The following is a 21,372-nucleotide window of genomic DNA, read 5'->3' as shown; positions in this document are numbered from 1 at the left end:
ATTTCCACTGATTTAGTTCGTTAAGCACATTTTCTAGATGCTTCATAAATTACCAACCTGTTCCTTAGTAATTTTACCAACAGCAAAATACATGGATTGTGGACTAGAAAAGTAAAGTCCCGAGACTGCAGCCGCTGGAGTCATAGCCAAGGATTCAGTCAATGCAATTCCTGTGCAGAAAGTAAAAAGAAAAACCTTTTCACTCTCTGATGTCCATGAGGTCAGAAAGTTAAAAATTAAATTTTCACCACTTATTAATTTAAAGATGAAAGTACACAAATTTTCTCAAATGATTTAACATGGTGTTCTGTTTATCAGAACCAGTTAAGGACATCAAATTGGCATAGATAAACGAACATGGCTGCAACTTTGACCAAAGGTTCAAACTGAGCAAGCAGTTAAACAAGCACGGTGTGAACAAACTTACAACATAGCTAGTGTTGTGGTGTTAACAATTCACAAACACCCCCATCAATTCCTGCTGAACCACATACCAAATGAAGATGTCACAAGTTATTACCTGTACTCTCCTCAATATTGGCGAGTTTCCACATTGTTATTTTTTCAGTGTGATCAGGTTGGCTTGGATATCCTGCAGCTGGGCGAATTCCCACGTATTTGATTCTATGCATATCAGCAGCACCCAGGCTCTCATCAGGGGAGTAACCCCAAAATTCCTTACGGACTCTTGCGTGCATCTCTTCTGCAAAGGCCTTCAAAGCATGAAAAAAAGAGAATTTAAAAAAATCTCTGGATCATAGTTTATAGTGTCCAAACAGCAAACTAAACCGCCAGGAATTGATTAAATTGAATAGTAATTTTTCAACATATCTATCACATGAACAATCTGACAACTGAGCAAAGCAACAAATTCTACTTCAGCGCTTTGTCCTGTGATTTGACCAGCAATCTGTCTATAATATGCACTTGTAGCCAAATCTCACATTATTTACACAGCATTTGTAGCCTCACTATTTAGACGGCTGGTCCAGTTAAGATTATCATAGAATCATAGAGCAATACAGCATAGAAACAGGTGCTTAATCTGGGCAACTGTAACCTTTAGGATATTGATTGTGAGGGATTCAGTGATAGTAATGTCATTGAATATCAGGGGAAGATGGTCATCGTCCTATGCTTGCATGGCTTAATGTTACTTGTGGCTTCTTAGCTCAAGCCTGAATGTTGTCCAGGCCTTCCTGCTAAAATTCAACCAGACTCAGGAGGAAAGGGTAATTAGAGTAGACTGATTTTTGTAAATTATCTGGTCTCAGTGGATTTGCTTATTATTTTAATACAGTCATATCAATACTCAAAACCTTTTTAAAGGAACAGTCTTCATCGTGTCATGTGATTTTTGTCACGATGGTGCTTGTGTGCCAGCATTTTAACAACACATTTCAACATGACTGAGTATCATGTGATTGTAACTAAAAACACTGTCAGTTGATTCCCATGAAAGGACGCTTTGTTTAAAAGCTATATTTTCTCCCTACGTTTCCTGTTGGATTTTGGGTTTTACTGCAACATATCATTGCAGGCTAATGTGCACAATCTCTTACTAACTCACTGAAAAACTAAATTCTAAAAACTGAATTTTAGAATTTTAATTTTATGCCTTTCTAAAGACTAAAATTAACTTGTATAAACTGAACACATATTACATAGAACATAACAGCGCAGAACAGGCCCTTCGGCCCACGATGTTGCGCCGACCAGTTAAAAAGCAATGACCCGCTAACCTAAACCAATCCCTTTCCATCCATAAACCTATCCACGGATCTCTTAAATGCCCCCAAACTAGGCGCATTTACAACTGCAGCAGGCAGGGCATTCCAATCCCTCACCACCCTCTGGGTAAAGAACCTACCCCTGACATCCGTCCTATAACTACCACCCCTTAATTTAAAGCTATGCCCCCTCATGCTAGCTTTCTCCATCCGAGGAAAAAGGCTATCACTGTCCACCCTATCTAAACCTCTACTCATCTTATATGTTTCAATAAGGTCCTCTCTTAGCCGCTGCCTTTCTAACGAAAACAACCTCAAATCCCTCAGTCTCTCCTCATAGGACCTCCCCTCCATACCAGGCAACATCCTGGTAAACCTCCTCTGCACCCTCTCCAAAGCCTCCACATCCTTCCTATAATGTGGGGACCAGAACTGCACACAATACTCCAAGTGCTAATTTGTTCAGAATAATCCACCCGTGTTACAGTAATTTCAGATACAAGATGACCCTTGGCCCATTTAGTCCTCCTGTCCATGTTGCCAAGGGCGTCTCCAGGAATCCTGGATCCCATTTGTTGGCCAGAACCAGTAGGTAAACTGCACCTTTGAAATTGATTAGGATTTTTTTTGGTTTCAGCACCCATGCCAGTAATTCCACACGCTCACTAAACTTTGTCAAACAAAATTATTCTGTATTTCCTGTTTTAATTTGTATTTATGGCTCTTTGTATTCAAATTCTGTACATGACCAAAAAGCTGTTAGATCCGATTTGTCTAATCTTTTAAACATTACCATCATATCCTCTATTAGCCTTTTCTGAAGTTCTGGCTTCAAATATGTAACCCTTTGTGTACTCTGCCTAATAGCAGGATATATTTATGGAAATTGGGAATTCAGGCAGTTCAGTAAGAGTTTTAAAATGATCACTGCGGATTTATATGTTATACTCACTGCTTGTGTTTTAACTGTAATATAGTCCCAAGAGTAATTTCATCCAGTTAACTTTGTGCAAACCACTTATCTTTGATTCTTTACATGCAATGAAACAACAGATAATGGTATATAGTTGTCCAGCACAGAAAAACTGTTTGAAATAGTCTATCATCTACTTAATTTTATTCTTTACCCAATAATGGACAGTACTGCTCAAATATAGCAGCAGGCAATGTTAATTATTAAAAAGAGATTTATGTCTGTGGCCAAAAACACACTAATTATTGAAAGCCTATAGTATAGACTGTGTTTGTAAAACTTCTCTGCATTTGGAAGTTCTCACACTGCACAAATTCGGATTGTACCCACACTCGTTTTTAGTAGAGTTACTCTTATTCATAGAGCCTGGACAATTAGCTAGGATCAAACCCAAGATTAAAATCTTAAATATGTATGTGAATTAACCTTTCAAGGAGAGAGGAAAGTCAATTCTTATTGCTAAAGTGACAAAACAACTATCAACTACAAATTATCAATATGACATTTGATTTGTAAATTGGATTGCAAAATCTGGTTAAATATTTGGTTAGTCAAACATTAGTCTCACTTCAGCTAGTCTGTCTGCTAAGGCTTTAACCATTATGCTTTTGTAGTCATCACCGTCCTCCTCATACTGTTTGCTCAGCAACTCAGCACCAAAGCACGCCACTGCAAACACACCGATGTAATCTGGCACACCAGAGTCGCTGGGTGCTATGAAGTCGGAGATGCAGCAGTACCTCTCCGTGCTATTAGAGTCCTTAACAACCTGGAAAACATGAAAGTTGAAACAACAGTACTTATTGGCAGTCTACAAAGTTATGCTAATGGCCCACCAGGATATTTCTCTACAAGGAACAGCACAACAACCCTTTCCTTCAACAATTACGGCGCCAAATTAATCATTTACACAACAAACAGGATGCACTGAAAGCTATGTGTGTGTCCTCATTATCGGAAGTAATGTGACAGTAGCAACACAACATTCATGTAATTTACTTCACCCTATTATTTCATTAATGTAAAAAACCCAAAATCTTCTATGTTTATCGCTTTCTACTTGCAAGTGTTCAGGTTAAATTGCAATCACTTTAAGGCCTGGACTTTCAGGATGGCAAGCCCTCAGAGAGGGTCAAAGGTGCCAGGTCCCAGAGAGGAGGACATTCCAAATCTGAAGGGGTAAAGGCCCTACATGGCTACTTAAGGGCTTTAATCGGGGTAAGGACAGGCTTCTTACCCGCCCACCAGGAAATTGCATTTGGGTCTGGGCAGGTTTGAGGCTGGGGTGGAGGAGAACAGTATAACATTCTGGTCTAAATTTCTTTTAGTCCCATAAAATCAAAGAGACAGCAGTACTCAATGCTTTGTGTGAATTTACTTCTTCAGATCTCCACTTCATACCAAAGTCTATAACCGTAAGAATCTATCACATCTAAGATGGTACTTAATGAGCTCATAGTGAGAATGCCCCTGGGAAGCAAACACCATAACTTCAATGAATTTTACATTCAGTTTGAAGGAGACAAGTGGATCTGAAACTATGATTTAAGCCTAAATAAGGGCAATTATGAGAGCACGGAAGCTGAGCTAGCTAAAGTGAATTGGCAAATTAGGTCGAGGGATAGGTCAATAGAGATGCAAATATTTAAGGCGATATTTCAGAATACACAGAATAGATACATTTCAACAAGTAGGAAAAAGTCCAAGAGGTGGACCCACTATCCATGGTTAACTAGAAAGGTGAAAGAAAAAGCATACAATTGTGGCAGGGTAGAAGACTGAACAGAATATAAAGAATAGCAAAGGATGACTAAAAGGTTAATACGAAGGGAAAGATTAGAGGATGAGAGAGATGCCATAAATAAACAAACTAGACGGTAAGAGTTGTGATAAATATCTTAAAAAGAAAAGAGCTAACAAAGCGAGCACTGATCCTATAGAAAGTGATACTGGAGAATTGATCATGGATAAAAAAGGAGGTGGCAGATTAATTGAACAGGGATTTTACATCAGTCTTCACGATAAAGGAGACAAGTATCATGCTATAAACCAGGAAATAGAAAGGAAGAACGCAGGAAAATTATACCCACTAGGAAATGGTACTGAGTAAACTGTTGGCTGACAAGTCTTGATGGAGGACATGTCCTTCTGTGGGAGAACCTAAAACTATGGGTTATTATTCAAAAATAAGGGGTTTAAATAGAGGTAAGGAGAAATTTTTTCTCTCAGGGGGTTGTGAGTCCTTGAAACTCTCGTCCTGAAAGGGGGTGGAAGCAGAATCTTGGAATATTTTTAAGGCAAATGTGGATAGAGTCTTGGTAATCAATGAGTTTATAGGTTATCAGAAGTAGGTGGGATGCAGATTTGTGGTTACTATCAGATCAGCTATGATAGAATCCCTGCAGTGCACAAAGAGGCCATCATGCCCATCGAGTCTGCACCGACTCGCTGAAAAAACATTCCACCCAGGCTCTCCCCGCCACCCTATCCCTGTATACATGTAACGTGACTTATCCACCTAGCCTACACATCTAAGGGGCAATTTATCATAGCCAATCAAATGGTGGAGCAGGCTCAAGGGGCTGAATGACCTAATCCTGCTTTTTATTTGTGTTCACATCCTCATTACAGATGCGTCAATAACAAGCTATCATGCTACCTAATGATACAGCAACCAATGTTTAAGCTTCACTGTTCAGTGGGTGCAAGAATCTGTTGCATGCCCTTCTGTCCCCCACTAAATACAGCAAAAACGGGGCATGATCTGGGGAAACCCACAGAGAAGAAACTGGTTGTGTAGAAGACATCTGTCCCGAGGAACAAAACATATACCATTTATTAGGATTTAAAAATCCAAATATATCGGAACCTTGAATAGAACTGTTAATCCAAAATTATAGATATAACATTTCAAAAGCATGAAGCGAGTGAGATACCAGCTAATTGCTTTTTTTTGCTGGCAATTTTCTCACCTCTGAAAGTTCTGTACTCTTGCTGGGATATGTCCTGAAATACGTCATCCAACCACCATAAATATGTCTAGACAATGTGTGCTGACAAGATTATTCAACTGCAAAAGGAGAACTGAATTCAATCATACCCTTGCATATTTTATTTGGACAGGAAAGTGGGGTTGAGATAGATGATCAGCCATGATTGCACTGAATGGCAGAACAGGCACTTGGGGATGAATGACCTACACTTGCTGCTATTCCTTCTGTTCTTACACTAACAGCAGGACTGGACAGTGATTAGGTAGGAACCATTTCTGATCTTTTCCTTCCCAAACTAGTTACCCAGGTTAACTAACAGAGACAGGCAAGGGATCACACCCAAGATCTACCTGGTTTGCATGCATTAATATCACACTGGCCAGTGCATTTACCAACTAAGAAACCGAAGGAGCTAAATATCTTTAACTGACAAGGAAAAGTTGTACCTGCTGCCGTAAACCATGAAATTTAGCCACTGGTTCATCAATGTGGGGGAATGTATCGTCTGCAAACAAGTATATGTCATCCCCGACACTTTGAGCAGGCCAGAACCCTATAATTCCTCTGGCTGTTAATCTCTTCTCTTCAATCAGTGTGTTCAGCAGATTCTGTGCATCTTGAAAAACCTTCTTGGCCTCTTCACCTACAAGTTAATTAACAGGTTATGCCTATTACTTTGATATTCATTCAAGCATTGTTGGCTAAGCCAACATTTATTGCCCACCCCTAATTGCCCAGGAGAAGGTGGTGTGGAGCTGCCTTCTTGAACTTTTGCAGTCCAAGTGGTGATAGGTCTCCCCATTGTGCTGTTAGAGAGGGAGTTCAAGGATTTTGACCCAGCAACAGTGAAGGAGCAGTGATATAGTCCCAAGTCAGGATGGTGAGTGACTTTAAGGAGAATTTCCAGGTGGTGGTATTCCCATGTATCTTCTTTGTGGGTTTGAAAGGTGCTGAGGAGCCTTGGTGAGTTTCTGCAGTGCATTTGGTTCCTGCATCCAGTGGGACAGGACATACTCAGGAATGGTGATGTCTTGGACATTGCTTGTAAGGTACAATTAAGTGAAGATGACTATATTAGGCTGTTGCTGCTAATCTGAGGGACAGTTCTGCCAATTTTGGCTACGTTTGGCGCTGTCATATTTGGTGCCTTGGACAATGCTGGGTGGTCCATCTGGTTTTAAACTTTTAATGGTTTGGTACAACTAAGTGGTTTACTAAGCCGTTTCATAATCAACTGTATTGCTGTAGGTCTGGAGTCACATGTAGACCAGACAAGGTAAGAATGGCAGATTATCTTCCTAAAGTGCATTAGTGAACCAGATGAGTTTTTATAAGAATTGACAATGATTTCATGGTCATCATTAGACTTCTAATTCCAGATTTTTTATAGAGTTCAAATTCCACCAGGGTGCCCAGAACAATATTCTGGTTCTCTGGATCTAGTCCAATGACTAGTAATCCCAAGGATAGGACATTGAGATCAGGTAATGTTTATTGCACTTTCTCTAGTCAGTGCATAGCAACTTCCGGTCTACACTTCAGATGTTCAATGGATGCATAGAACAACAGATGGAAATTTAATTTTCATGTTATTTATGAAGATTAGGACAGCATTGCCAAATCTTAAACTTGCAACTATCACAGAGGAATGGCAGCTAAAGGTAAAGAACAAATAGAATGGAATTTTAATATTAACCCTTAATTAATTTGGAAAAGTAGTTTTATTGGCACTAACCAACAGTCTTGTCTTTAAAAATTTTAGGATATCCACGATTTGGATATTTTCCCTTCAGCTGCCAAACATCAAAGAAAGGCTTCCAATCAATGTAGCTGAGCAGTTTCTTCAGGTCATAATCTAGAAAGGATTGGGTCCCAATCAAAGTTGGCTTCACTGTAAAAGAAGGAGATGGTTCTGATCACTGCATTGAACCGAAACTGCTGTGCTAAGCTTTTCAAAATTATTTTTCCCTGTGTATTAATTGTCCTTTGTGTCAGAACCATCAAAATCATTCATGTCACGGCAGCTGCCAAATCAAATACATTTATCCAGTTTATTTATGTTAAGCCACTGTAAATCTGTTATGTCTCTGTAACCATATTAAAACTGCATAGCAGCCTTGTTTTATACACACAATTGACTGGTCAGCACTGTGGCAAAGAGACAATGTCAGATCCTTTGTAAATACTCATACAGCTTCAAATCTTGGCTTTAGTTATGGGGCCGGAGGCAGAAAGAGGGAATAACAAAGGAGAGGTTGGAGATATGTAGCTTTTTACCATTTAGAGGGCAGGAAAATCCAAAATCAGTGTCCTTTTAGACCTCTTGTTTGCCAATTAGAGGGACACTGACAAAGGAGTGCCAGAACTCAAAGTGAATAATTGTGCGTAGGAATGGGAAAAAGGGACTAGGTTAACGCTCCTACACTGGCAGGTGTTGAGTTAAATCCAGTAGGTGGTCTGTCTACTGCCTTCCTGCGCACCCCTGCTCCCATTATAGGCTCCCTCTGATGCTTTAGCAGGAGGGGGATTGTATAATTCAGTCCAAGGGGTCATTTCAAAAAACAAACACAAGTGAGGAGAGTAAAAGTCCCAATACACAAAATGGAAAACCATATTTAAAGGCAGTCGGGTAAGGAAGTGAGATAGAGCGAAAAAAACTTCCAAAAAATAACAATTTTATTTGTAATGCCCACGCAACACAAATTCCAAAAAAAATTTAACAGACAAGCTCTTTCAAGTTAGACAGCATGATAAATAGGGGCAATTTTTATGTGTTACTTTCTTCATTTTCTGCTGATGGATGAGGTTTTCTGCTCCCACATCCCCAGCTGTGGTGGACTGAACTGGCTGCAACACATTGCCTTTGATCCAGAACGACTCTTCCACTATTACCACTGCCTCTTGGCAAGGTATTTCTGGGTTTCTGTGATAACTTTCACAGACTGTGCTGATGTGAATGCAGTTTCTGTACTAGAGAACCAAAAAACTGCACCACTAAAAATTCCAATATTTATTCTAGCTGACAAAATATTTGAAACGTCTTGTACCAATAGCACTCAGTTCATTTATGATTTGTGGGAAGTGAACTGAGCCTACTGAGAGAAATCTTCCCTCTGAAATTTTGGTTCTCATTATTCGTCTGATATTTTGTACTTAGGGATCCATACATTAGATCCTACTGTAGGCCGCCATCCTCCATTATAAATTAGCCTAAATCTTCCAATCTCCAGATTGTCAGAGACTGGATGTATCCTAGAAAATGCACTAAGTGACCCTTGGAAGTCCCAATTCACTGACTCTGAGAATTTTCCTGGAAATCTGCACTTCTAACAGGCAGTTTCTTGCTCCCCATGACCTTCCTAAAAATACTCCAACTCTGAATTAGAATTGGAGATATTGGACGGATCTGACTAACCTGAATAGTTACTCAGGAAGATTCTAGTCGGACTCCTGGGTAACTCTATAGTGTGACATCCCCCATTTCACACTCCTACCATTCCCCACACCCCCTAACCCAACCTAACTCCCATCATCCAACTTCCCCCAACCCTCCTGGACTGACCTGACCATTCCCCATTACCCAACTGCCTCCAGGACCCTTGTGATCATAGACCCCACTAAACAACTCCCTACCAACCCTCCGGCCTGATTTCATGTATTTGAATAGGAAACAAAAGGACCAATTTAACCTGGAAGAATACTACATGGTTGCTCATAGTACAATTCTGGAAAAAGGATCTTGTGCCTTTCCTTAGAAATAATGTGAAGGGATGAAAACAAATATATATGAAAACTCACATTAAAAATACCTTTGAAAATAAGTTCTACATTTACTGTCTCAAATCCATCTGTGAGAAGAGGAATGTTATTACATAGATAAATGTTGTTACTACTGACCTGGCTGTGGATGGGAGAGCCAGTCTATATGAAATCCTCTATTCCTGGCTTGCTCTAATGTTAAATATTTTCTGTCCTGCAAATAGTAACATTTCTGATCAAAGAACAGAAGATCACCTGTAACTGATTGCCACCTCAGCAATAATTGAGAAGTCAGGATTGTCAAAGCTCTTGCAAACACAGATGTGAGAATGGAATGAAAATAGAATAACTGGTCCAAGAATTCACTCCTTCCTCAAACCATGTGTAAGTTGCTCAAAAATGGACTCACCCACAGTCATTTAATCAGCCAGGAGAAAATTTCCCCAAAGTATTTATTTTCTTACTAAGCAAAATTCCCAAGTATTTATCCATCCTCACATTTGTACCATTCAATCCAGTTCCACTTGCATTCGCAGAAAACACTCCCCGCACTGAGAAAAAAAGAAACCATTATGTCTCAAATCACAAATCATACATTAAACTGACCATTAAAAAGTCATAATAATCCTGTCGAATCTCCTCGTATTCTTCAGTTACTTCCTCAAAGTAGTCATCTTTTAGGTCATCATCCAAAAGTTGAGAGCACTACCAATATATAAAAAAAAGACAATAATGAGACACACTACAAGCTACAAACTATTGAAACATTAAGTTCAATGCAGCATAAAATTTGCATGCGACACAAGTTCAGAAGCAATAAAATTGTATTTTGCATGTCAATGCAAAAGATGGTTTCAAAACATGCAAAATTCTACCGCCTGTCTTGTATTTTAGTGCACCTCAAGAAAGTTGCTAAATAATTATGGAGCCTACTGTGGCCAAACACGCCATCTAAAATGGCGTTTTGTAAAGCACTCTGGGACAATTGGGCAAGAAACTAAGCTGACAGGCTGCAGGTTAAAGACAGACACAAACAGGCTGCAACTCTGATGAGCAAATTAACAGGATATGGGTCATCTCCAGGATGAAAGAGACTTTCTGGTCACCCTGGGTTTTGTACTAGACGTAAGGGCACCATGAACCCTTATGTAGGAGGGAGGTATGTGACGTATGTGCCTCCAGCACCTACAGACATGGCTGTTGGGGACACATCCAGAGGTCAGTGCGGTAGCACCTGATTGGACTCTTATCGATCAGGGTGATCAAGTCCTGATCAATTGATTGGCAATGGTCAAAAAGGGGCGTGAAACCAAACGGGGTTTAAAGGGTGCTGCACAACCAGACATCTCTCTCTCTCACCCCACAAACGAGCTACAACAATGGTGTCCATTGCCAGCAAGAGGAGAGCCACCACACCCGAGAAGAAAGGAAGAAGCCAGAGTGCCAAACCAGACCAAAGGACCAGACTATGCAGACGACTACCGAGACCAGCACACAGATAAAGGCCAATATCTGCTTGGGTACTTGCCAGTCACACAAAGTTAAGTCAAGGTCTTGTATTGGACTTGAATTCTAGTATTTTCTGCAAGATAACTTATTGTTGGTCGGGAGGGTGATTATTGATTTTGTGAGATTAAATAAATATTGGTTGTACTAATAAGACGTCTACTCAAAGTTATTTGTCCACCGTATAAGGGTTAAAACAGACTGTGCAGCAGGCAACACTATTTTTCAAGCACTGATGTAACAACTGTAGGATTGGGTAGTAAAAGGGGTTTAATTATGTAATGTTGAGTTTAGAAGCAAGGAAGAGTTGTGCTTGAGAATAATGAGCTTAGAAACAAAAGCTGAAAGGAGCAGTGTTTGTGTAACAGTGTTTGAGAAAGCCATCACCACAGGAGTTTCTCCAGTGGCTCAAACAGAAGGCCCTTTCCCAACTTTCAGAAGGCAACTCGAGGTGTCATAGGGACAGAAAAGGTCTACATAATCGAGAAGTCCAGTGGTGCTCGAAGTGCCAATTTAAAATGGCAATGACCAGACTGTGCGTTTCCTGAGCAGCAGGTCAACTGATCATGGGGGCGATTTTCAGCCCACATTTGTCATCAAAGAGAATGGCAACAAGCGCTGAAAATCCAGAGAGAATCAGGAAACATAATTCTCTCTGGAGAGATCATGTTCTGTGATTTCCCCCACCCCTCACTGGTGACATCATAAGATTCATGCCCACAAAGGGCAAGATCTTTATTTAACTGTATTTTAATATAATTAACAGGTCCCTCCCATCATATATTCTCCCTCATGCTGTGTTTTCAAACATCACCCACATGGGAGGTTGGCAAAAAAATCTGCCCTGCATTTTGAGTCATCATATTGTCAGTGTTACTTTGGCTAGTTAAAAAAGATAGTAGAAATTACTTGGATTTATATACCTAGATTTATATCAACGCAAACTGGAGGAACAGCATCTCATCTTCCGGTTAGGCACTTTACAGCCTTCTGGTCTCAACACTGGATTCAACAATTTCAGATGACTAGCTCTACCCCACCTCGACCCCTTTGTTTTCATTCTGTTTTAATTTTTTACTGTTATCTACCTTTTGTTTCTTTATTGTCTTTCTTTATTTTTCTTCCCCCTCTCACTCTTTCCCTCTACTTTATCCCACTTCCCTTCCCTTTTCTCATCCTTTGCTTCTCCTTTTCTAAACCTTATCTCTGTCCCATCCATTTCCCCCCCTCCCCCAACATCTGCACTTCAGCTTCTCTGCCATTTGGCCATTCACACTCTTTATTCTCTCTCTGGACAGCTATTAGCAGCCTTTTCCCTTGGTTCCTGTGGCTATGACTCATTATTCATCCCCCCCCCCCCAACCACACACACACACACAGTATAAGTATCTCCCACTTTCTATGCCTTTTAGCTTTGACAAAGTGTCACCTGGACTTGAAACATCAGCTATTTTCTCTCCTTACAGATGCTGCCAGACCTGCTGAGATTTTCCAGCATTTTCTCTTTTGGATTTATATACCATTGTTTATACACATTTTTGATTTTCAGCTGCACAGATAATGCAGCAGTTAAATAAAGAATATCTGCAAAGTCCTTCTTACCACAAGATGGGAAAAAAACAAGTCAAAACAAACAACTCCAAAGTGATAAATAATCCTTCTCTTAAGTAGATGCAAGGGCAATCTTACAGGAACACTTACCACCACAACACTTTTAGAAGCATCTAGAACGTGAATTGCAGGTGCACTGTACCTTGGTGCAATCTTGACAGCTGTGTGTGTTCTGAAAACAGGAAAAGCAATTTAGATGCAAATAGATAGAACCGAGCAAAGTTAATTTAAGATTATGGTGGGTGAGGTCCCACTGGCTTAACTGGTCAAAATAGCCATATGGCCATACTGAGCCATACAAACTAGACAGACTCTTTCTCTATGCAAATTTTTCAGATACTAGCTGTGGTAGTAGCAAGCTAAAGGTCAAACAACCAAACTGACCTTTTCTCTATACAAAAAATTCAAATATGGCATGGAAGGCTTTAGCTATGAGAGATTGGAGGGGTATGGGCAGAGTGGATACTCAGGAACTTATTCCCATGGTGGAAGAGTCAATTACTAGGGGGTATAGGTTTAAGGTGCGAGGGGCAAGGTTTAAAGGAGATATACAAGGCAAGCTTTTTACACAGAGGGAGGTGGGTGCCTGGAACATAAGAAATAGGAGCAGGAGTAGGCCATATAGCCCTTCAAGCCTGCCCCGCCATTCAATAAGATCATGGCTGATCTGTCGTGGCTCAGTTCCACATTCCCGTCCTCTCCCCATAACCCTTAATCCCCTCTCTTATCAAAAACCCATCAACCCGCGTCTTAAAAATATTTAGCGAGGTAGCCTCCACCACTTCAACGGGCAGAGAATTCCAGAGATTCGCCACCCTTTGAGTGAAGAAGTTCCTCCACAACTCCGTTCTAAACCGCCCCCCTTTTATCTTGAGGCTGTGCCCCCTAGTCCTACTATCCTTTCTGAGCAGGAAGAGTCTCTCCACCTCTATCCTATCCATCCCATTCATCATCTTATACGTCTCAATGAGATCTCCCCTCATTCTTCTAAACTCTAACGAGTACAAGCCTAGTTTATTCAGCCTCTCCTCATAGCTCAACCCCCTCAACTCCGGCATCAGCCTAGTAAACCTCCTCTGCACTCCCTCCAAAGCCAAAATATCCTTGCGTAAGTACGGCGCCCAAAACTGCACACAGTACTCCAGCTGCGGCCTCACGTTGATGGGTTTTTGATAAGAGAGGGGATTAAGGGTTATGGGGAGAAAGCGGGAAAGTGGAACTGAGCAGCGACAGATCAGCCATGATCTTATTGAATGGCGGGGCAGGCTCGAAGGGCTAGATGGCCTACTCCTGCTCCTATTTCTTATGTTCTTATGTTCTCACCAATGCCCTATACAGCTGCAGCAAGGCCTCCCTACTTTTATATTCAATCCCCCTCGCTATGAAGGCCAGCATCCCATTAGCCTTCCTGACCACCTGCTGCACCTGCAAACTGGGTTTTTGCGACTCATGCACAAGGACCCCGAGGTCCCTCTGCACCGTCGCCTGCTGCAGTTTTTTGCCACGTAAGTAATAATCCTTCCTACCATTATTCCTACCAAAGTGGACCACCTCGCTGCCACAGGAGGTAGTGAAAGTAGATACGACAGCGACTTTTAAGGGGTGTCTTGACAAATACATGAATAGGATGGGAATGGAGGCATATGGTCCCTGGAAGGGTAAGGGACTTTAGTTCAGTCGGGCAGCATGGTCAGTGCAGGCTTGGAAGGCTGAAGGGCCTGTTCCTGTGCAGTAATTTTCTTTTTCTTTGTTATATGAAGACTAATTCTGCAGGAGGTGCAAATAGTATGAGGTCAAGGTTGGCGCATGCCAGACATGATCCCGCTAACAGTACATGGAAAGAAATAAGAAATACAATAGACACAAAACCAGCTAGTTAAGACTGTGCAGGGAAGTAATTGATATGAATATTGTAAGTAATAGACAGTAAGGGACAAGAAAAACAGGCCGAAGTTGATATTCTTACCAGTGAATTCAATGGAAAATTCAGCAGGTCAGGCAGAAAACAGTGAAAAATAAGTGAAAAAAACAGTGTCTGTTTGGAGAAGTAGAGTTTCACCCCTAGGGCGAAGGGGTTATCTAATGAGGAAAGGTTGAGCAGGTTGGGCCTATACTGACTGAAGTTTAGAAGGTAAGGTGATCTTATTAAAACATTAGATTTTGGGGGGATCCTGACGAGGTAGATGCTTAGAGGATGTTTCCCTTCATCAGGCAATCTAGAATTAGGGGGCAAGGGGCCTTCCCTTTAAGCTAGAGATGAACAGGAATTTATTCTCTCAGGGGTTGCTGGAATCTTTGTAATTCTCTTCTGGAGGAAACTGGAGACTGGGTCATTGAATATATTCAAGGCTGAGGAAAACAGATCTTTGACCTACAAGGGAACCAAAGGGAATGGGTGGCAGGCAGGAAAGTGAAGATAGAGCCACAATCTGATCAGCTATTATATTATTAAATGGTGGGTGTTTGATGGGCCAAATGACTTAATCCAGCTTTTATTTCTTACGATATATTCTAGAAAAAGAGAAAGCAATAGGTACTGATGGAAGTGGTTAGAGAAAACACTGACAATGACTTAATGATGAAGGGAAAGAAACTCAAAATACTTGAAAGACTGACCCTTTTTGGACTTCTACCAATACAGCATGACCGATCAATAGATCATTTATCTACATTACACAGAATCATAGAATTCCTACAGAGCAGAAGTACCGACCACATTCCACCCAGGCCCTATTCCCATAACCCCACACATTTACCCTGCCGATCCCCTTGACACTATGGTCAATTTAGCATGGCCAATCAACCTAACCCGCATATCTTTGAACTGTGGGAGTAAACCGGAGGAAACCCACACAGACACAGGGAGAAAATGCAAACTCCACACAGACAGTGACCTGAGGTTGGAATTGAACCTGGGTTCCTGGCACTGTGAAGCAGCAATGCTAACCACTGTACCACCATGATGCCAAGTTCAACCCATAATTGTCCTCTCTAGATATGGAAGATCATGAATGTATATTTGATAATCAATTTGTCAATTCCTTGTAGTTTATCCCCTACAAAGTTGTGAAAAAGACAGACTAAATTGATACTTTTTCCCTGCCAGCTCCACAAGTTAAAGCAGTTTTATTTCTCAAATTACAATACTACTAATTTCTCATTCACTGCTCCACAATCCAGCACTATTTTAAAATAAATTTCTTAAAATATATACCTAAATATATCAAGGGTAGCAAGCCTTACAATTTACCGCCCAAAAAGAAATAAAATAAAGGGTCACAAATTATGAATTTGCCCTGCAATGTAAGAAATCTCACAACACCATGTTAAAGTCGAACAGATTTATTTGGTAGCAAAAGCCACTAGCTTTCAGAGCGCTGCTCTTTTGTCAGATAAGAACTTAATCCAGGTACTTTTTAAGGGATGTGAGGCAACCTGCCTCTACCACCCTCCTAAGCAGTGCATTCCAGACTGTTGCCACACTCTGGACAAAAAGGTTTTTTCTCACATCTTCCCTAAATCTCCTGCTCCTCACCTTGAACTTGTGTCCCCTTGTGACAGACCCTTCAACTAATGGGAACAGCTGCTTCCTATCCACCTTGTCCATGCCTCTCATAATCCTGTACACCTGGCTCAGGTCACCCCTCAGTCTTCTCTGCTCCAACGAAAACAACCCAAGTCTACCCAACCTCTCTACTTAATTTAAATGTTCCAACCCAGGCAACATCCTGGTGAAGCTCCTCTGCACTCTCTCCAGTAAAATCACATCCTTCCTATAATGTGGTGACCAGAACTGCACACAGTACTCTAGCTGAGGCCTCAACAAGGCTCTTTACAGCGCCAACATGACCTCCCTGCTTTTGTAATCTATGCCTCGATTGATAAATGTAAGCGTCCCAATATGCCTTTTTATTACTTCTCAAAATTCACAAAATAATGCATTTTGTGATTTGCATTGAAGAACAAAATCTGAACCTAAATGATTAAAAAGTAACCCTTAATAACTGTTAAAATCTACATACAAGTCTGTATCAAGGAAGTTAAGAGTGATATATCTTCAGAAAACTTGTACAAAAATTGAATGGTTTCAGCATTAACCAATTATCTTCATTGATAAGGAGAATATCACCCTTTAACTGAACTTTTCTTCCTATCTCCCTCAGAGGTTTCAATAAATTCTCTTGCATTCAAAGTAATATATCTTATAGTTCTACAACTCATTGGATTTCTATGAGGATGTGACTAGTGCGGTAGACAGAGGGGAACCGGTGGATGTGGTGTTTCTAGATTTTCAAAAGGCGTTTGATAAGGTGCCTCACAAAAGGTTGCTACAGAAGGTTAGGGTGCATGGAGTTGGGGGTAAGGTGTTAGCATGGATAGAGGATTGGTTGTCTAATAGAAGGCAGAGAGTTGGTATCAATGGGTGCTATTCTGATTGGCGGTTGGTGACTAGTGGGGTGCTGCAGGGATCGGTGCTGGGGCCTCAGCTATTTACTATTTATATAGATGATCTGGAAGAGGGGGCTGAGTGTAGGGTGACGAAATTTGCTGATGACACAAAGATGAGTGGAAAAGCAAATTGCGCGGAGGGTGTGGAAAGTCTGCAGAGAGATCTGGACAGGCTGAACGAGTGGGCGAGGGCCTGGCAGATGGAGTATAATGTTAGCAAGTGTGAGGTTATCCACTTTGGCAGAAGTAATAGCAGGAGGGATTACTATTTAAAGGGCGAAAAGCTGCAGCATGCTACAGTGCAGAGGGACCTGGGGGTCCTTGTGCATGAGTCGCAAAATCCCAGTCTGCAGGTGCAGCAGGTGATCAAGAAGGTGAAGGGTATGCTGGCCTTTATAGCGAGGGGGATAGAATATAAAAGTAGGGAGGTCTTGCTGCAACTGTACAGAGCACTGGTGAGGCCACAGCTGGAGTACTGTGTGCAGTTTTGGTCGCCACACTTGCGCAAGGATATTTTGGCCTTGGAGGGAGTGCAGAGGAGGTTCACTAGGCTGATACCGGAGATGAGGGGGTTGGACTATGAAGAGAGACTAAATAGACTGGGTCTGTACTCGCTGGAGTTTAGAAGGATGAGGGGGGGATCTTATAGAGACGTATAAGATAATGAAAGGGATGGATAGGGTAGAGGTAGAGAGATTCTTCCCGCTTAGAAAGGATAGCAGGACTAGAGGGCACAGCCTCAAGATAAGGCGGGGGGGGCAGTTTAGATCGGAGTTGAGGAGGAACTTCTTCACTCAAAGGGTGGTGAATCTCTGGAATTCTCTGCCCGTTGAAGTGGTGGAGGCTACCTCGCTAAAAATATTTAAGTCACGGGTAGATAGGTTTTTGACAGACAAGGGAATTAAGGGTTATGGGGAGAGAGCGGGAAAGTGGAACTGATCCACTTCAGATCAGCCATGATCTTATTGAATGGTGGGGCAGGCTCGAAGGGCTAGATGGCCTACTCCTGCTCCTATTTCTTATGTTCTTACAATGTTGTTCAGATTGGACTGAAGATTGCTTGTTATGAACATTAAAGTGGAAATGGTAAGACTCTATTCTAAGCAGTTACTTACTTTGAGGTTGTTGCTCCACCAATTAGTAGAGGTATTTTCATACCTAATCGTTCCATTTCCTTGGCAACATGTATCATTTCATCCAAAGATGGTGTGATGAGACCAGACAGTCCAATAATATCTGCCATAAAGTTTGAAACAAAAATATTCAGCTGTACACTTTCATAATTTTTTTTTATAAATTAAACCAATACTTGGCAGGGTCTAAACCTGTGAATTTGAACTTGCAAACTCAGACACAGAATTTTGCAAAATCATCACATAGCGATCAGATATTGGGAGAAAATTAGAGGAAAGTATTTCTGAAGCCACTTTTGTGCATCTCCTAGCAGCTGGCTGCGAGGACACTGCCAGAGGTTAAGGCTGGGGGGGCAGAATTAACTACCCTTGTCACCTCGAGGAATGCAGCCAGGTAAGATAGGAGAGAAAATAACCTGCTTCCAAATGCACTAGAATTCTAATCTTGAGAAAGCCACAGAGATGGGGTTTACATAAAAAGGATGCAGACTAAATAATCTAAGTTTTATATGAAAAAATCCTAATTGGTTTTTGTACATTTTCCAGTAGGTTGTGGAAGTCCTTGGCAAAAGTTCAGGATCATCTTCAGGCTCACTCGCACCTTCTTACCCATTGCAACGATGCACTCACATAGCCAAAGAAAACAGGAAAGAACACAGCATGGAGAATTTTTTTAAAATCTGTGTCTGTAAATAAACAAGTTTAGCTGTCGAGCTTACTTCATAGAGTCAAAGACGCTGTCATTTTTACCTGCTTTATTTTCGATAGCTGCCTTCAATATCTTATCACATGGAGTCATAACTCCCAGATCAATCACTCTGAAATGAGAATTAAAAAAGCATTTTTGGAAACGGATTTATAAGGAATTAGTTGAGTTGGAGAATTAAAGTGCAGCTTTGGATGTATACTTTCATTGGTCAGGTTAACCTTATCAAGATGCACTGAACTGCCTGACACTACTGAAAGGTCACATCATTGTTTGTGGGCAAAACAATCCACACAGTACTCACTGAATTTCCAGCATTAATCCCCAATACCAGGTTCAGTTTAAAGTTAGAACAACTTTATGTAGAAGATTTGGGCAAGGATTTTTAAGATGGCAAGGTTTTCCTTGTCATTTCATGGCAAAAGTTAAAAGCCCCCACCCCCCCCCCACCAATCCGAGGTCTAAACTCAATTATTTTTGGGCCTCCTTCGTACTCTGCAACACCTTCCACTAGCCTAAAATTTGAGGCTGGGTGGGTAACTGTCCTTAAGTGATCAATAATTGGTCACTCAAGAGTGCTAACCTTCTGGCGGGAGTATAAAATTCAGGTCTTGGTGTTCAGTTACAAGATCGCAATGGACTGCATTAGATCACATTGCAACAGAAACAAAAACACTCATTCTCTTTTAAACTATCACAACTAAAGACTTCAGCATTTGATATAACTCCACAAACTTTGTCAATTTGTTTATCGGAATAGCCTTAAAGATTGTTTAGAACTTTTGGAACCGATTCAATCCTTATTGTTTTCTAAATATTTGTACTATCAATATTTTATTCTTTATGTTTTTATGAAATTATAAATCTTGTGAATACATTTGACTAGTAGCTTTAATGCAAATTATTGATCTGATAGTATAACACTGAACAAATAGGACTAGATATCGAACAGCCCACGTAACTTCCAGTGCAAAATATCTGACAGGGCAGTAACTAACCCATTAACTCTCCACCCATATTTAGAACGTACCAAGGTGCATTTTGCTGGACAACTGCTTTCAGCTCTCCAACCAAATTCTTCTAAGTTTCAACCAGATGTAAAATGTGAATAAAATTCTGTGTCAGTCGATGTAGATCTCTTTCAAAAGTACACTTTCCATATAGATAATATTTTCAGTGTCATAAATTGATCAGCTGCTGAAAAGGCATCGTTGCGATTGTGTGACAATTATGGTTAGACTGAGGGGGTCCTCGACAAATCCTTTGTAAGCTTTAGCATATATTTGCCAAAATAGCAATGTCAGATTATTTAAAAACACACAAAACAATCTCATTTGAAAAAAAAAGACTTTGGAAGAGCCAAAAACAGAACTAAGAAGCGGAAGGAAACAAGATGTGACATGGTAGGTTTACCTGAAATTATTGCAACCCAATACCACACCAACAATATTCTTGCCAATGTCATGAACATCTCCTTTGACGGTGGCTAGCACCACAGTACCTTGGTATGGGCTCTGAAAAATAATACAATCTACTAACTGCCTGAATTCAATCAGAGAACGGTATTCTCAAGATTGCTTGATTTGATTTGCAGAATTCAGTTATTACATTGAACTTACAGCATAGAACAAGACATTCAGCCCAATAGGGCTGTCCAATGTTAATGCTCTACTGAAGCCTTTCTCAACCATACTTCATCTCATCTTATCTTACCTGCATAACCTTCTAGCCTTTTCTTCTTCATGTGTTATTTAGCTTCCTTTAATTAGTTTTAGCTGCTCAACCATTCCACATCAGAGCAAGTTCCATATTCTAACCACTCTTCGGGCAAAAAGGTCTCTCTGAATTCTTTATTAGATTTACTTGTGCTTATTTTATACGCAAGAGAGTTTTTGTTCTATTTTTGCCCTTCCTTTCTGATTCCTCTAATGTTCCTCTCATTGCAGGTTTTATTTTCTGATTCTTTCATTGGTCCAATCTTCCCTCAGGTACAATAATTAACCTCTAATTTAGAACTGAAATGTTTGAACATTGGAACAAAAGTAGGTCATTCAACCCCTCGAGCCTGCAGTCTGAAGTTAAAGACAGGCAAAAACCAATTGACTCAATCCAAACTGCGCCCAGTGAACCTAAGGCCTCACAAAAAAGGCTACGTTACATGCACCGCGTCTGGCCAATTTTACAGGCTAATAAATCTAAACAATACACAAAAGAAGCATAGCAAGATAGATTTATGTGTGTAACTCCCCAAATATGAAGCTGACAGAGTAAAGAAAGATCAAATTGCTTTTACACAACAGCTTTTCTATTCTAAAACATCATGCAGTACTTCATGTACAATTCATTATGTTGTAGTTCAGGTACAAATGCTACATGGGTACTGACTGAATGGAAACAAATGAGTGGTTAGAAATTGGAATACACTGCCTAACGGGATGGTGGAAATACATAAACAGCAACTTTCAAAAGAGAACTGGATAAATACATGGAGGAAAAAAAACTAGGGTTATGA

At 40.6% G+C, this 21,372-nt stretch overlaps 1 protein-coding gene across 5 annotated transcripts in view; it reads right to left on the bottom strand.

Annotated features, from left to right (window-relative positions):
• mtr (5-methyltetrahydrofolate-homocysteine methyltransferase) overlaps positions 1 to 21,372 on the bottom strand; it is a 71,801-nt gene that overhangs the window by 5,445 nt on the left and 44,984 nt on the right. For 4 of the 5 annotated variants that reach the window (XM_080200685.1, XM_080200686.1, XM_080200687.1 and 1 more), the window contains 11 exons: positions 20,274 to 20,374; positions 18,905 to 18,972; positions 18,137 to 18,257; positions 12,663 to 12,744; positions 10,062 to 10,160; positions 9,594 to 9,669; positions 7,432 to 7,587; positions 6,143 to 6,339; positions 3,272 to 3,472; positions 521 to 713; positions 58 to 170 (listed from right to left, as the gene is read on the bottom strand). In XM_080200685.1, the coding sequence (XP_080056811.1) occupies positions 58 to 170; positions 521 to 713; positions 3,272 to 3,472; positions 6,143 to 6,339; positions 7,432 to 7,587; positions 9,594 to 9,669; positions 10,062 to 10,160; positions 12,663 to 12,744; positions 18,137 to 18,257; positions 18,905 to 18,972; positions 20,274 to 20,374 (1,407 nt within the window). The remainder of the gene's footprint in view (positions 1 to 57; positions 171 to 520; positions 714 to 3,271; positions 3,473 to 6,142; positions 6,340 to 7,431; positions 7,588 to 9,593; positions 9,670 to 10,061; positions 10,161 to 12,662; positions 12,745 to 18,136; positions 18,258 to 18,904; positions 18,973 to 20,273; positions 20,375 to 21,372) is intronic. The other variant, XM_080200688.1, reaches the window with a different exon arrangement.

This window comes from Carcharhinus amblyrhynchos, chromosome 12, assembly GCF_965287045.1.
Source record: "Carcharhinus amblyrhynchos chromosome 12, sCarAmb.v2.hapA, whole genome shotgun sequence".
NCBI classification, from domain to species: domain Eukaryota; kingdom Metazoa; phylum Chordata; class Chondrichthyes; order Carcharhiniformes; family Carcharhinidae; genus Carcharhinus; species Carcharhinus amblyrhynchos.
Note: the sequence above shows the minus strand (reverse complement) of the source record. Positions and strands in the feature narration are given on the sequence as shown.